Below are 16,052 nucleotides of genomic sequence, written 5' to 3'. Positions count from 1 at the left end.
GGGGAGATAATTGTCTGGTTAGAGAATTATATGCCCTGTGAGTTTGATATTGAACCTCTAAAATTGTCACTTAAAAATCAAAATATTAGAATAATGAAAAAACCCGAGCTGGAAGTGAGGAAGAACTTCAGACAGGTGATTTTTTTCTTGCTTTCTGAAGGATGAGCAAGTTGTCAGTTTTATTAGAATTCAGAATTTGGTTAGTTTTAGTAAAGAATAAATGCAATGTTATGCTGATGGTTGCAAATTATTGCTTGCTTTGTGTACTTGTGATGTGCAGGGCTGGTGGGATTTTGTTTTTTAAGGCTCTGAGTTAGCAAGCTGCTTTTCACCCAGTAGTGATGTTGGAAATTCAGATTTTGGGGTGTGTTTGGAGAGAAATGAGGGCATTTTGATGCTTCCATTTCTAGGGGAAATTACCAGTGCTTCACTCAGATGAGCTGGAAAGGTTCTTGACCCTTCACCTTGACTGACCTTTTTATCCTGTGTTTTCTCTTCCTGCTTATGCAATGTTTTGTTTCCTGTTTTGACTTTCAGCATGGTTGGTACATTGTGGTTTTCTCCCCTGGCTGGGCTGGTTTGGGTTTTGCACTGGGAACCTGTGAACCAGAATAAATCCTTTATTTTCACATAGCCAAATGAAGTATTTCAGGCTTTTGGGACAAAGATCAGCTTTTTGCTGTGGTTACTGCTGCTCCTCCTAATGGTTTGCAGGAAGCTTTTGTGATTCTGGTGCTGTTTCTGTGTCCAATTAGTTCTACCTGATGTTAATTGGTCAGTTTATAGTAGCCAGGACAGATTAATTCCACCTTCCCCTCAGTTAAACACTTGGAGTTCTGCCCTTTTCACTGATTAAATCAGCTTTTTAGTAGTAGCTTGTAGTGCTTTTACACAGTATCTTAGCTCATTTATCACACATCTGTCTGATGCAGGCTGGGGTTTATACCCATTTCTGAGCTGAGACAAGACATGGAGAGGTTAAGTGTCTCTTGCCTGCATGTCTCAGGCAGTACTAAGAGTTCAAATGCTTTTATTTGTCACCTTTGCTCCATCAGACAAGTGGCTGCTTTGGAAAGCTGTGCTTTGGGTCTCAGCCTCCATTTCTCAGCATTTTACATCAGTGTGCTTTAATTTGGAAGGATGGGGGGAAAGTGTTGTAAGGGAAGGTGGTTTTGTGACTGGCCTGACTTTGCAAATAAATATTAAACAGGAAATTTAAATACATTGATTATGTTTGCTCTTGATGCATATATCACAGTAAGGTGTATAATTAAGCTGAAATAACTCCACTAGGCCTGACCAACCACTCATTTTAACCTCTTAGCAGAGACTGTAGTATGGCAGTTCTTTTATTCCTTATGTTCAATAATTACATCATCAAAAATATGTAAAATTAAGGAAGATTTTAAGTTCCTCCTTGCAGTATTTGAATAAAACACTTTGAGGTAATTTTTGCAAACCTTAGCTCAGAGATCTCTAAGGAAGTATCACAGAATATGCAGTGTAGGTACTTTGAGTAGTGAGGAATTGGCTTTGATGTAACCATTTTCTCCTCTCTCTTTTTCCAAAACAGGACGTGAAAAAGCAGAAATATCAATATTACTTGTATTTAGCCATGCAGTTATATTTTTATGATGACTCTTAATAATTTTCACTAGCAGCTGATAACAGCTGAGCAGCTTTTGCTGAGGCAGGTATTTGCTGCCCAGTTTTTGCTGTCAAAAATTGTCCTTTCACTGTGATTTTTGGAGGGGACATACCCCAAACCCTGCATTGCTCACAGGGTATTTTAGAGCCTTCCCAAAAGGTGGGGGTGGGATTAGATCTACAGGATGTGGAAAGAAAAATATTCTAAAGTGAATAGAGGTTCTAAAATGAATGGAGAAATGTGGCAGCAAAACTTGCAAAGCTCCACTGGAAGGGTTGATTTCCTCCAGCTTGGTTTGAACAGTTTTATAGGGATGGCAAAACAAGGTTTAAGTCTACACTTGGATTTGCATAATCTGAGCTTCAGGTACAGGAAAACTCTGGGATGACTTGGTGACAAATATGTGAAAGCAGAGCAGAAGGAGGTGGTTTCCAGCAGGGACCAGTTTTGGAAGGTAATACACATTTTATTACTTGGATAGATGGGAATTAAACCAAAAAATGTGGACTAGTACATCCATATAAACAGCCTGAAGTTTAAGTAACACTGGGAAACTAAAAATACCCTCAGCAGTTGGTGAGCTGAAGGTTTGTTACAATTACTTTAAGCCGGGTGACATTTTTAGCTGAGGTTGCGTGGTTTCATTTAAACTTTATTAAACAAACTGGAGCTGGAATTTTCCCTGGAGAGTTGGATGCAGCACTAATCTCCTGTTCAACAGTTTGCAGCTTTGTTGGAAACCTTCCAGCTGAGGTGGCACAGGAGCTTTGTGTTAGCAAAGTTACCACAGGCACAGTGACAGGCCGGCACTTTGTTTCACTGGTGGTTTTTGGAAGTGGGCAGGTAGATTTTTAAGGGGTATCACACAGGATCTTAAGTATTGAAACTTACCTTTGTTACCTTGAATTAACCTCACAGTCAAAGGTCACTTTTGTGCTCTGGAGGTGTAAAGAATGAAATGCGAAATTCCAGTTGAGTCGTTTTCCCTGCAATAATATTGAGGTTGTGCCACCTGTTACTGGCAGGTGGGATGTGAAGATGGTTTTTGCTGTGTTCACTGCCACAAACTCCTCCTGGGAAGTTGTCAGTGTCTGTTTTCCCCTGTCAGGCTGTGAATACAACAAGGGTGCTCCCCATGGCGTGGTGTCTGTCTCCTGTGTCTAATGACAGCAGCCTGTGAATGCTCTTCTCAGAGGTGTTTGTAGACAACTGGCTCCTGGAAGTGTTTGGGGAATCTGTGCCTTTGGAAAAAGTGAATATTCCTAATGAAAGGACTTCAGTCAGTGTAGGAAACAGTGTAGGAGACAGGCTGGTGTCTAAAGGCAGGATGAAAAACCCCTCTGTGTTCTCTGATGCTTCCTGTGTCTTGGGCTTGTGGAATTGAGAGAAAAAAGGCAGCTTCTGGGGATGTGAGTGTTCTAATTTCTGAAATTATTATAGTTATTATAGTAATAGATGTATTGCTTCTAGAAATGTTCCTTTAATAATTGAAGACTTAGTTTTATTTCCTCTCAAAATGCCATCGTGCTCTATCTCTGTTGAATAATTGGTGCTTTGGTGTTGGGATTCTGAATTCAAATATTTTGCCTTCCAGACTCATAGTAAACATTGATAATATCTTTGATTTATACTCTGCTCATTTCAGTTGTACTTTCATGTGCATGGATCTAAATGTATAATGAACTTATCTTTACAAAGCTTTGCAGATGATTTTAAATGGGCAGCATCAGTCATTTTAATGGCTCCTGGGGAAGGAATGAAAGTAATTACCTTTCCTGTTATTCCATGACCTTTTTTGTAGTTTCTGTATGCAAACAATAATATTGAGTGGGCTTTGGCAGTAATAATTTGCTTTTGAAATGTAACATGGACTGGCAGTATCAACTTATCACCCCTGTTAAATACACTGATAGTGCAGTTCTTTCTGAAGATCTTGGGAGTATTGCTTGACAAGTCTTGTTCCCAACCTTCTCCTCACCTTGGCTGGCACTCCAGTCACTCCCATGGATTATGGGAGATACATTTATATGGGATTTTCTCCCTCCTGGGCACTGCCTGGAGTGCACACTGGACAGTCAGGGGTGCTGCAAACATCAGCTTAGCAAATGTTTGTATAGAAACTTTTGCCAAATAACCCCAAACTAGATTGGATTTAATGGTGAGGAGATCAAAGAATTAAGAGAGGGAGAAGAAACCAGAGCACAGAATTTATTTTTGTTAAAGATATGTGTGTGAGCAGGCATATAAAAACTATGAAAAATTAGAATAATTTAATCCCAGAACTGTTGTTGGATTTAGTGTAAGATCCAGGTTGTTTGCTTTGCTTTGCCAAAATTCCAAAGCCAGGAGCTTCCCTTTTCCATGATCCCTGAGCAATCCCAACACTCATGAAATGTGGAGAGATGTCCCTGCTGCCTGAAGATTTTCTGTAGTGACGTTGTGCTTAAAGGTGACAGGAAGTGAAGCACTTCCCTTCATCTCCTCCTGGTTTGGGTGTTCATCAAAGCACCCCTCTAAAGGCACCAGTGACTCTGGGTAGATGTTAATGTGAAAAAACGGAATTTAAACACCTTAGAAGCCAGGTAACAGTATGAGACCAACATTCTTCTGCCATGTAATTACAGCAGGCTCGTTTTAGTCAAACAAGATATGTGCTAATGATAATCACCACTGTGCTAATTGATAGCTCTGGTGCTGTGTGGGTTACACTTGAGGTTTATCTCTTAGATACTTTGATATTTTTTTTCTTTATGGTTAGAAGTACCCAGAATCTGTAATAAAATTTGAGAGGAAACATAACCCAATTTCTGTTTTTACACAATTGTTAAGTGGAGCAAATTTCTGTTTTAATGTTGACTCGGATTAAAATTAGGGAGGAATGTTTTAATGTGATTTACTTTTAAGGATTGATTTTTGCTTTTGATGAATGAATTAACTGAAAAGCAGAAGTTTTACTGAGTGCTGGATTAAGCCCTCAAGTGCTCTGTTTTATTTTGGCTGACAAAAAGCTCGACAAGCCTTTGGCCATGGCAGTGTTGTTTCTGTCTGGGTAAGGAAAATGCCTTGCTATAAATACAGTGACACAGCTCCCGTGTGCAGCATCATTTCCCTGGACTTCTGCATGGTAAATTGCTTTTTCACCACTCAGGACCTTCCAGGGGGTCCTGTGCCATTCCTTACAGCTTGGCTTTGGGCAGAGGGCTTGTTTTGTTCCACGAGATCCTTCCCTTCTTAAACACTTTCTTAGAAAGTTGCTTTGTGCTTGTAAAGTCTGAAGGCAGCACTGCTTTCCAGGGAGCTCCCAGGCCAGGGTGAGTGGGATGTCATCACATTTTCCACCTTTGCAGTTGTGAACAAGTTTGAGCAGGTGTAGCTGGCAAGCAGATTTTGGCTGTGCAAGGGGATCTTGGGTGAAGAATTACATGTAGTCCAACATTTTTTCCTGTTAAATCACACCTTACTGCACCGTCTCATGAGCTTGTACTGCTGATAAAGTATTTTATTTGTTTTAAGACAGAAAAATGGTTAATAGATGAAACTGCTTGAAAGACGCTGTTGGAGCTGCTCTTAATAATATTCACCACTGTTGGTTGCAGATAATTTCCCTGGCTTACATGCAATGCAAAATTGATCATAAAGCTGCCTCATTTTCCTTTGTGTGACAAGAATGGTGCTGAATTTAGAACAAATTACAATCCACTATTGTAGTCAGAAAACTTAGGCAGTGAGCTGTTGTTCACACTGATGGTAACCACAGGTCTGCTTCTTTTGTCTCTTTTCAAGCAAGATTAGATTATTAGGTCTCATTTTCCCTCTCTTTAGGGGAAATCATGCATTTAATTTCTTTGTGGCTTTTTATTGTAAAGGTAAACATAAGGAGTGGAGGATTTTGAGATTCCTTAAGCTATTATCTTTCTGTAACATCTTTATTGACCAAGTTTTTTTTTTCTTTCCTCTGTTCTCAGTTACAGACATAGAACTGAAGAGGCTCAAAGATGCTTTCAAGAGAACTTGTGGCCTCTCCTATTATATGACCCAGCAGTGCTTCATCAGGGAAGTTCTGGGTGATGGGGTCCCTCCCAAAGTCGCTGAGGTGAGCTGTGAATTGCTGTTTTCCTGGGAAGCCAAAAGCAGTGGATAATGGGCAGCTGGATGCTGCTGTGCACACACAAATATTTATGGAGTTGATTGAATTGCTTCCCCTTTTTTATGCAACACCACAATGCACCACCTCTGCCTGGAAATGGTTTTCCAGGCTTGGATTGTGGGTGGTCAGAGATGTGCTCCCAACCCTATTAATACCTGGTAGATGATTTGAAGTCAAATATCCTATCAAACCTAAATATCCAGATGTAAATTTGGGCAATTAAAAGATTGGGAATTTGTAACAAGACCACAGTAACAGATTTTATTTACTCTAGAGATGCACTTGCTGTTGGTTCCTTTGAGATTCCATAGGCTGTTACTTTGTTTTCTAAAGATGAATATTTACAAGCTCTTAAAAATAAATTTGTTCATAACAGACACATGAATGAGCTGAAAAATAACCAGAATCAAAATCTGCAACATGGATATAAACATATATCCATGTGTATATATCTAAAAAATAATAGTAATACAATCCTACAGACGTGCATGCTTAAAAAGCAATTTTCTTTTATAGAGTTGCCCCTTTCTTGAGAGAGATATCAAAATATTATTGGTAGAGAGACAAAGATTAGGCAGACCTTTCAAATGATCTCTTGCTCCATGTCATTTCTAGTCACAGCCTCTATTTTTGGCATCCTCAGAGCTGTTGACCTCAGAGGCAGCGTGCAAGTCCCCCAGTTTTATTTAGATAACGTGAGTGCTGAAGTGTTGCATTGCTGAAGGTTTTACACTCTGGCAGAGTTCCTTTTCCTCAGCTTCATCTTTTCTTCATTCTTTTTTCCCTTGTTTTCCCTAATTTTGGCAAAGAGGATGATACTACTTTACTTCTGTAAACAGTTGGCTTTTTATGTGGGTGTTTAAGGCTTAGCAGGAGAATTTGCAGTGGAAAAGGAGGGGTCTGATTTGCCCAGAGCTTAAAGCCTGTCTTCAGCATGAATTTTTGAGTGTTTTCTGGATGCTTTGAGAGTTGGTAACCCCTAAGATTAAACAAAAAATGTATCTTTCACAATTGGTTTGAAATAGCATAATATATTGAGAATTTTATGTTCTGTGCTAACTTGTACCTTTATATCTCTTTCAGGTTAGTAATAAGGATTAAATTATTGATCTGGTCACAAATAGAGATTCTGGGGTTTCTGCTGCCTGGTTTTATTTTATTTTTTAAAAAAATCTGTCCTTAAAGACACAATTTTGGTGATGATTCTCTCTTTTAACACTCATGATGGTTATAGAGCAGTTCTTGGTTTCCAGGTGGTGAAATAAAATTAATGGAAGCCTCCTAATTGGTTTTTGATGGCTTCTCATCAGAACTCATCTCAAAATTCGAGTACAAATTATGATGTACTTGTAGCACTCATACTCAGGCAGTGCAGTATCAAATCTGTGAGCTGAAAACTGTAAATTGGGCCAACATTGGGATTTGAGTCAAGGGATGCTTTGTAATCCCTGGCTTCAGGATGGGGAGAGGCAGGCAAAGTCATTAGGCAGCTAAACCCCTGAATTTTCAGCCTTTCAGTCACTAAAACAGATCATTTGGAGCCTTGGAGCTGGGCTGTGTGCTCTGCATGCTGTCAATAATGGTTTTTCATATCTGGGGAGTGAGAGGCCTTCAGGAATTTGTTAAATTAAAAACACAGGAGTTTTAAACTGGACATGAAACAGAGAACTGAAACCAGCGGAACTTTGATCCAATTTGGATTATTGTCCTGCACACAAAACATCTCTTAAATATTCAGGACAGTAATGTCCTGGGAGGATCTCTTGGGAGAATGGAGTTGAAGATGATAATAAAAGGAAATTTAGAGATGGTCAGTGTTGTTAAACTGCAGGAAAGCTGCTCAGGTGGTGGGAAGAATGAGCCAGCTTTGGTTTTTAAATCTTGTTATATTCTTCAGTTGCCCATGAAACAGAACATGTCAGGCTTAAATTTTACTTTAAAAAGTACTATGTGTTTTATAATGCTAGTAAATTCTACATTCTGAAATGCAGATTGCTGTGATTCTGCCTGGGTGTGGCTGTTTTAAGGAAAGCTGCAACAGCATTAAGTCATTTTGGAAGACACAAAATTGCATCACATTTTGATGGTGCATGTTATCAGAAGTTTTCCAAATGCCACACCAATGTGAAAAAATGGGAGAAATGATGTGTTACATGACTATTCAGTGTTTATAAACTCTTCCCAAGGAATGATTGAGCAGCTAAACTCCAAACAATGCCAGCAATTCCATATATTGAATACTGATACATTGGACATTATCCATAGAATTCCTTTCCTCTGTTTATCTCATTAGCAATGCTTGTGTTGAAATAATGTATAAATGTAATATTTGGTACTCGTCTGGTCTCACAGCTGAGATGTGCAAAGTTCAGCAGAAGTGAGTGGATATTTTAGCTGCATATTTTTAAAAAGTAATGATTGCAGTGTAATGTGAAGGTAAATTGCTCACATGGATGGTGTAGCCTTGAAGGCATTTGGTGAAGACAGAAGGATTAGACATAAAAAGTGTGGAATTCAAATCTCTGCCTTGAAGCCTCTACAATTGTGGCCAAATAAAGCACAAATTCACTTTTCAGAATTCAGCCCTTCAAGCATTTGTAAATGGATTAAAGTTTAGGAACAGAAGAGGCTGATGTGGAAATGAAATGTGTCTCAGGGTGGGATGGAAGCGAGGGTCAGGGTGTTTTGTGGAGAATGAGATCCTGCTGTGCATGGATTGACATCACCATGCCTGCAGACAGATTTTAGTAGTCCGGATGGATGGATGGATGGAGAGACAGACAAGGAGAGGATTTCTGCAGGTGGCACAGCGCTGCTGAGGAGGAGCAGTAAATCTGGTGTAGCCACTCTGTGTCAGATGTTCCCTTTTCACCCTCCTGCCACCACAGCCCTGTGTGGCTTGGCCAGGTCTAACCTTGCCAGGCTCAGGACTGGTTTTATTTGGGCACTCCCAGTTCCTGGCTTAATTTTGACTTGTAGTGGAAACCACCCCGTGGTGGTGCAGTGACTCACGGGGCTCTGGGGCTCCCCTCTCTGCTGCCAGCCTGCTCCTGGGGATTCCTGCTGCATCCCCTGATGCCTTTGAGATTATCAGAGCCCAGCCAGGAGGAGATTGCAGCCCTGATAAAGAAATTTGGGGAAACACCACCAGGAGCAAGTGAGAAGTGTCTTCGCTGGAGGAGTTTTTATATTGCTGTTCATGACTTTTGCCTGTGTTTCACTAAATAAAGGCTGTTTGGTACCAGAAGAGCTACAAAAGGGTAACACAGTTAATTAGTGGACTGTCTTTAGCTGAATGTGGGGTGATGAGCCTAAAAACCATGTAAGATGGAACCTCAGTTATAAGCTGCTGGTTTTACTTCTGACATCTCTGTTTGCCCTGGTTCTGGTTAGCTTCTCTATTTTATTCTTCTAGGTTATCTACTGTTCATTTGGAGGAATATCCAAAGGGCTGCACTTCAATAACTTGATAGTTGGATTAGTTCTACTCACAAGAGGCAGAGAGGAGGAGAAAACAAAATGTAAGTGATGTAACTTCAAACAGTGGATTGTGAGTGTAAAATATGACCATATGACAGTGAAGATGGGATTTTTTTCAACCATTTTTAGCTGTATTTTTGGAAATTAAGTTGCACTTTTGTTTTCTGTATTTATCAAAATGAGATATTTGCCAAGTCATCATGAATGTCAGTGTTGGGATCCTACAGAAAGCCTGATGGTCTCTGTATGTGGGTAAAGGAAGGAGGATGGCATCGATATTTTTCAAAAAAATGAAAGCATCTGCCTACTGACTTCTGTTGTTTTGTCTCCTCTGTTAATCTGACTTGATAATACTCATTCTTCTTTTGATTAGAGTGGTAAAAGAAAAGGAAGGTCTTGACCTAAACCTTGTGGACCTATATTGAACTTGGATCAGCCTAAGTTTTTAGCCCTTTAGTTGTTGCACAGCCTTTGTATTCTCAAATTCTCAGCCAGTTATAAACCTTACATTTGAAAAATGTCACTATTTACACATATTTCTATTTCCTCAGATATTTTCAGCCTCTTCTCTAATGAATCTGGGAGTTATGTTGTCCGTGAAGAGATGGAGAAGATGCTGCATGTGGTTGATGGGAAAGTCCCAGAGTCACTCAAGAAATGTTTCTCTGAGGTATATCATGTACCTTTCCTCCTGTTGCAGCTACAAAAAAGTCAAGATTACATTAAATAGCTTCTTTTTCATACTCATGCACGTATGGGAACAAACTGACCTTGTTCAAATGGGGTAAAAGCTCATGGGTTTTTTGTGTTGTGGTATTTCATGTAATTTATATTGATGAGAACATTACTTGGTGTATAAATGCAGGCATTCTCTGTACTCCTTGGAAAGAGATAATTTCCCAATGGTAATGATGTCATCAGGTAAATTTAAATACTAATATTGCTGGTGGGAACTTAGTCATTAGTGTGAACATTTTATTGCAATCAGGGAAGAAATCTAGAACACAGAGCTGAGAAGAAAGAAAATCTGCATCCTGGATTTAAAAATGCCTGACAGCCATGGTTGCTTCAAAATAATAGTTTTATATTATTGCTTTTGTATCATTGTTTCTGCCAGGAGCTACAACATTTAATTATGCTTTAAGTTGTAAAGAGATGTAATCTTTATGGAGCTTGCTGAAGTCCTCCTCTAAAGCAGGGCATTGGTGCTTTGCTATATTCATAGATGATTCTTTAACTCCAGGGATCCTGATGAATTTTCAGGGTTTTTTGCTTGCCTTCTTATCAGATGACTAAGACCAGCAAAATGGAGATATCACTGTACATTCCTCTGGCAAAAGGATTGACCAGATTGACTGGAAGCTTTAATTGTGGCTATCAGGTTACTTAATTACTTCACATTTTATTGTTCTCTGTTGGAGATGGCTCTGGTTGTGGGCAGTGCCTGAGCCAGACTCTGATCTGGCCCTGGTGTCCTGTTGGCTTTGGAGGTAGTGATTGCATTTCTGAGTCCTGGCTGCAGCCATAAATCCTGAGTCCACTGCCCTCCAGCTTCTGGAGCTGACCCTCGGTGCCATTGCCTATTTATAATTTCCCATCAGTGTGGTGTGATGAATTGCACCCTACAAGTTAATTGCACACTGTCCAAGAAATCCAGAAATACTTTATGAAGCCTTGCAGGAAGATGAGTATCAATCTGGGCTTCAGAGCATTTTCCTGTTCAAGAAAATGCTGCATATTGATTTTTCCTTTAAAATGAAAATAGTGTAATAACCCACTCAGCAGGATTTACTGGGCTCTTCATCATCCATAGTCATTGCTAGAGAGTGAGAAAGTTTAATGTTCCTGCTGTGGGCCTTCCTGCTTCCTTGTGGAGGATGGCTTTGATTTCAAGGATGATGTTTATAGGCACTTCTGTTCATCAGAATTATTGCATGTACTCAGCTAGAAATAGAAGCTTTAGAATATATCTGTGTTTCCCTTTTGTTTCTGAAATACAGGGAAAAACTTCAGTGATAACTGCATTGCTCATGTCCCATCATAATTCAGCTGTAATCATTACTTCCTTCAAATGCTTTCTTCCTCCAGTCCAAAGTTTTTCTGTTCCTCTTCGTTGTCCTCCCAGGGGAAAATGGAGTTTTAATGACCCAGCTCTTGCTGCCTTTACAAAGAGCAGTGCAAAAAGTAGAGGGGAAAGGGTGGAACAGAGAGTGAGAAAATGTTCTTTTCTCTTGATCCAAACTGTTGGAGAAGTGGAAGAATAAGAAATCAAAGTGAGGGAGGTGAAGCTGTGTCACAGGGTGCCCAGAGCAGCTGTGGCTGCCCCTGGATCCCTGGCAGTGCCCACAGCCAGGCTGGATGGGGCTGGGAGCAGCCTGGGACAGTGGGAGGTGTCCCTGCCCATGGTGACACTGGCTGGGCTTTAATGTCCCTTCCAACCCAAACCAGTCTGTGATTTGTTGGATGAAAATATAAAAGTCTTTAGTCTGGAAAAAGAGGCATAAAAAGAATGAGTATCTGGAACTGAAACAGCCCCCTGCAATGGGAATAGGAAGCAAATGTTTCAGCAGTGCTGGTGATGAACCATTGGAGCAGCCTGGCAAAGGGAATATAGTGAATTTTCAATTTTCTGCACTTGGCAGTTGCAGATAGACTCTGGCCAAATGCAAATTGTTGGATTCTGTAGAGATGTAATTCAGTGAAGTTTAATGGTCTGTGATATGAGGGGAGTTTAAATAATCAATGACTTGAAACCTCTTCCACTTTGCAGACCCCTGTTTATTTCCCCTGGAGATGAGAATCTCCATATAATGAGTTTGTCTACTGATAATGGGTTTGCTTTTATTTGAGGTAGTTTTGTAGGTCCTGTAGAAATTAGTCTGCTGATCCCTATGGTTTCATGGCCACAGCTTGGCAAGGATCCAAAGAAATGGTTTAAACAGCACTGGAATTGTGTGAATGTGTATTTTTTATGTGTTCCTGAACAGGGAGCTCCAGGAGACAGGGAGTGAGGAGATCCTGGGAATGTCATGTTCACTTTTATGCTCCAGTGTGGGTTTTGGTCAGTAGAGGCAAAAAAGTCCACATGTTCCCGCAGTAATTAATCACAGCATCACTTATTCCCAAATCTGATTTTTCTCTGTTGTTTGTATATCTGCACAGAACAGAATGTTTATGATTTTATAGCACCTGTTTTTTTGATGCAGCAGAGCTGGTATCTAGAATAATACATTTAAATTCAGCAAAATAACCTCTGCTCTTTTGAATTGCAAGTAACCATTTTTCTTTTCATCCCTTTCACCTGAGGTTCAGAGTAAATGAGTTTCCAAAGGCCACATTGAGTAGGTGGCTAAAATGCAGAGAGAACTTAAAGTTAATTTCCCTCCCATTGCTGTTTCAAAAGGAAAGGGAAAAACAGGCATGGCTCCAAGCAGAAAAATTACATTAGCACTTATTTTTCTAGGAGATTGTCCCAATTTTTTGTTCATGCAGTTGGATGGTTCCTGTTTACTGGCAGTGAGAAAAACAGCTCCCATTTTCTGGTTTTTCTTGCAGGGTGAGAAGGTGAACTATGAGAAGTTCAGGGTTTGGCTGCTGCACAACAAAGACGCTTTCACCTTCTCGCGGTGGCTGCTCTCAGGAGGGGTCTACGTGACCCTCACTGATGACAGTGACACCCCAACCTTCTACCAGACCCTGGCTGGAGTCACACACTGTGAGTAAAGGTGCTTCTTGTCCTGCACATCATAAAAAAAAAAAACCCTGCCAGAGTTCAGAGGCAGAATCGTTGTTCATTGAATCTCCCTGCTCCGCCACGCTGGGTTCAGTGAGAGAAATTCCTTCTCTGAGCTCATCTGTTCTCTGCTTTCTGTGCTGGGATGTCAAATGTTGTGTACAAGGACACTGGGTTGTTATTTTTAAGAGATAATAATGCTGAGGCTACAACACTTCTGTAGAAGTTTGCTACCAAGCAAGCTTAAAAAAAAAGTATCTTCTGAAGTGGCTGGCTGGTAATACTGGGTTTATTTTTGGTCTATATAGTAGGTTGTAAAACTACTCAGAGACTTGAGAAAATAATATTTGTTTCAAAAATAAGTGTTACCTCTTAATTTGCTTCTCCAGTAAAATAAATAATATTCCTGGCATGTGGTAGAATTAACTAAAGAGAAGCATCCTCAGGAACTGTCTCCAGAGAAGAAGTGTTTCCTTATGTCTATGTTAACGTAAAAGAAGGAACAGCTGTTTTTTAAATTAAATCCAAAACCAAAAGGCTGATAAATGACACTTGATGTAGCAGTGTAGTGCAAACATCCATTCCATCCCTGAGGATCCCTGGGAGGAGGGAGTTGGTTGTGGGGGTGTCAGGGATCTGAGCAGTCTGGTTGTGCTTCATGTGCTCTCACGGATTTTCCTCACAGGTGTCAGTGTGGCATTTAATCCTCTCGTGGGTGAGTTACTTAAAGCAACACACCCTTTTTATCCTCTTGGTTTTAAATATGGGCACTCAAACTCTTTTCTGACCATCTGAAATGAAAATGCATAATGAAGTCAGGAGTTTATAAGCAGGTAATTTATTTGCATTATATGAAAGGCTGAAAGGAGACATTGAGGTTACAGAAAACCACTGAATATTCTGAGGTCTCACAGACAAGTTGGAGAAAGAGGAATGTGAAAAAAACCCCAACCCTCTGAGAGTTCTGGATTTCAGCTCTGGGAAAGATCTTGACCTGTGTCAAACTGAGATCTGCTCTTTTTTATGCTTTGAAATTGAAAATTTCACAACAGTTTTTACTGGGCTTTTCACAGGTAGTGTATTTATACTGAAACTGAGGTTTGGAATAAAAAAATAATTTAAATGTAACAGCTGCTGTTTTAATAGATTTTGTTTAATATTTATTGTTGTTCTCAGTTCTGGTTTTGATATCTCTGTCACTGGTACCATCATGTCAGAGCTGGGATTGAACTTTTCGGTGAATTCCAAAAATACATGGAGTTGATGTGGTTATTGTCTACAGAATTGGAAAGTTCATGTGACAGTTATGTTTGGACCTCTAGATACAATTAAATTTTACTGAATTCCCTTGTGATTTACAACAGTGTAGGAATCTCATCCAACACATGCAAAACTAAGGAAAATGTAAGTGCTTGAGCACTTGGAATTAATTTCAGCCTAATCAGGTCACTCCAAAGAGTAAGAAATTCAGTACAGAAGTATTTTTAACACAGCTGAATGTGTAAAACACTGAGAGCTGTTGAAGGCTTGTTCGTGTTTTTCCTGGGAGAATGGTTGCCTTTGGAAGGAGCAGGAAGTGAGATAATGTTTGGTAAACTGAGGCATTCACCATAATACAGAGAAAGAGGGAAAGGTTTCCTTTTCTTCTGTTGTAAAATGCAAAGTAATTTGTGCCACTCCCTGGTGCAATCAGGAATTTCTGAGTCCTGCTGCATCTCCTGGCACAAGCCCCAGGCCCCCCTCCCCAGCCTTACCTCACACTCTGCTTCCCATCCAACTTCTTGGACAATATGTCACAGCCATAAAAAATAGCAGGGATAAAAATAGGGAAAGTTATTCCCTTTGATTTAGAAACAGCCCCCATTTCATGCAAGGCATCAGTGACTCCATTTAAATTTGCTTAATGAGCCAGTCTATCAGGGAAACAAAGGAATACTAATTTTTCATTTGTAAATAGCATTTGTTTTTGGTGTGCAGATGACTTTAATTACATTTCTCAACACATAATTAGAAATGAAATTTTAAAGTTACAGGAAGTTGCACACACTTGCTGCTTTTAATCAGGTTTTGTTCCATTTCACTTAAATCAGAAATATGAATAATTTTATTTGAAAGCTGCCAAAATAACTGGCCTTTGTTCCTAAAAAGCAGTTTCAGGGATGTGGATTTGTCTTATACCTGAGGAATGACCAGGTAGCGGTAGTTTGGATTTTCTCAGTCCTGTAGTATGATCATATGCATTTAAATTAATTTAATTTGTATTTTTGAAGCCATCACATTGAACAGCACTGTGGTGGAGCCTGTAAATCCCACATTTCTGTCACACTGACTCAGGGGACACCTCATTGATTTCCTTCATTTAGCTGGAAATGTTTTTTCTGCTGCAGCATAGGTGCAGGTTGCCTTTTTTATGTGCCTTTTTGGTGTGACTCAGTGTCACGCAGTGGGCTTAGACACCCAGGTTTTCAGCCCTTTTCCATGGGGAAAATAATTCTGTTCATCAGGGTGCTGGTTTTGAACTGACAGAATGTTTAATTTGTACTTCTTTGTCACCCAGTTCTTGTGTCACTGAGCTCTCGTTAAATAACATCCAAATTCCCCTTTGAATGGAAGAGACTCCCGTGTTGTCAGAAAAATTCACGCAGTTCCTTCTGACAGCTCTCACCCACCGAGGTGTGGTTATGACTGCAATCAGTACAAATAATCCTATTTTAGAATATCCATTTATCACTATTCAGTGCAGTAAATGAGAGGAGCCCTGGGTTAGTAGGCAGGGTGGCTGAAATGGAAGAGGCAGTTTGGGAAACAGCACGAAATCCAAGCTGAACGTGTTGGAATGTTGTGCCAGAGCTGGGATTGTCAGCTCTGTGGGAGGATGAGATGGGAGGCTGAGAGCAGAGTGCACTGAGGGGATCCCTTTGCTTTGCTGGCACTGAAAGGCTGCCTGTTAAATCCATCTTCTGGAGCTGGGACACCCACTCTGCCAACAGGCATGTGTGGAAGGCACTAGAAGACAATCCTGGAGATTTTGGCTCTGTGTTTGG

The 16,052-nt window shown here is 40.2% G+C and overlaps 1 protein-coding gene across 7 annotated transcripts in view; it reads left to right on the top strand.

Annotated features, from left to right (window-relative positions):
- Positions 1-16,052, top strand: part of USP32 (ubiquitin specific peptidase 32) — a 61,749-nt gene that overhangs the window by 13,704 nt on the left and 31,993 nt on the right. For all 7 annotated transcript variants that reach the window (XM_012568677.5, XM_072916748.1, XM_030287787.4 and 4 more), the window contains exons 2-5: positions 5,614-5,741; positions 9,211-9,316; positions 9,827-9,945; positions 12,831-12,990. In XM_012568677.5, coding sequence (XP_012424131.3) covers positions 5,614-5,741; positions 9,211-9,316; positions 9,827-9,945; positions 12,831-12,990 — 513 coding nt within the window. The remainder of the gene's footprint in view (positions 1-5,613; positions 5,742-9,210; positions 9,317-9,826; positions 9,946-12,830; positions 12,991-16,052) is intronic.

Source organism: Taeniopygia guttata, chromosome 19 (genome assembly GCF_048771995.1).
Source record: "Taeniopygia guttata chromosome 19, bTaeGut7.mat, whole genome shotgun sequence".
Lineage (NCBI taxonomy): Eukaryota > Metazoa > Chordata > Aves > Passeriformes > Estrildidae > Taeniopygia > Taeniopygia guttata.
The sequence above is the reverse complement of the archived record's forward strand: the minus strand, read 5'-3'. Positions and strand labels throughout refer to the sequence as shown.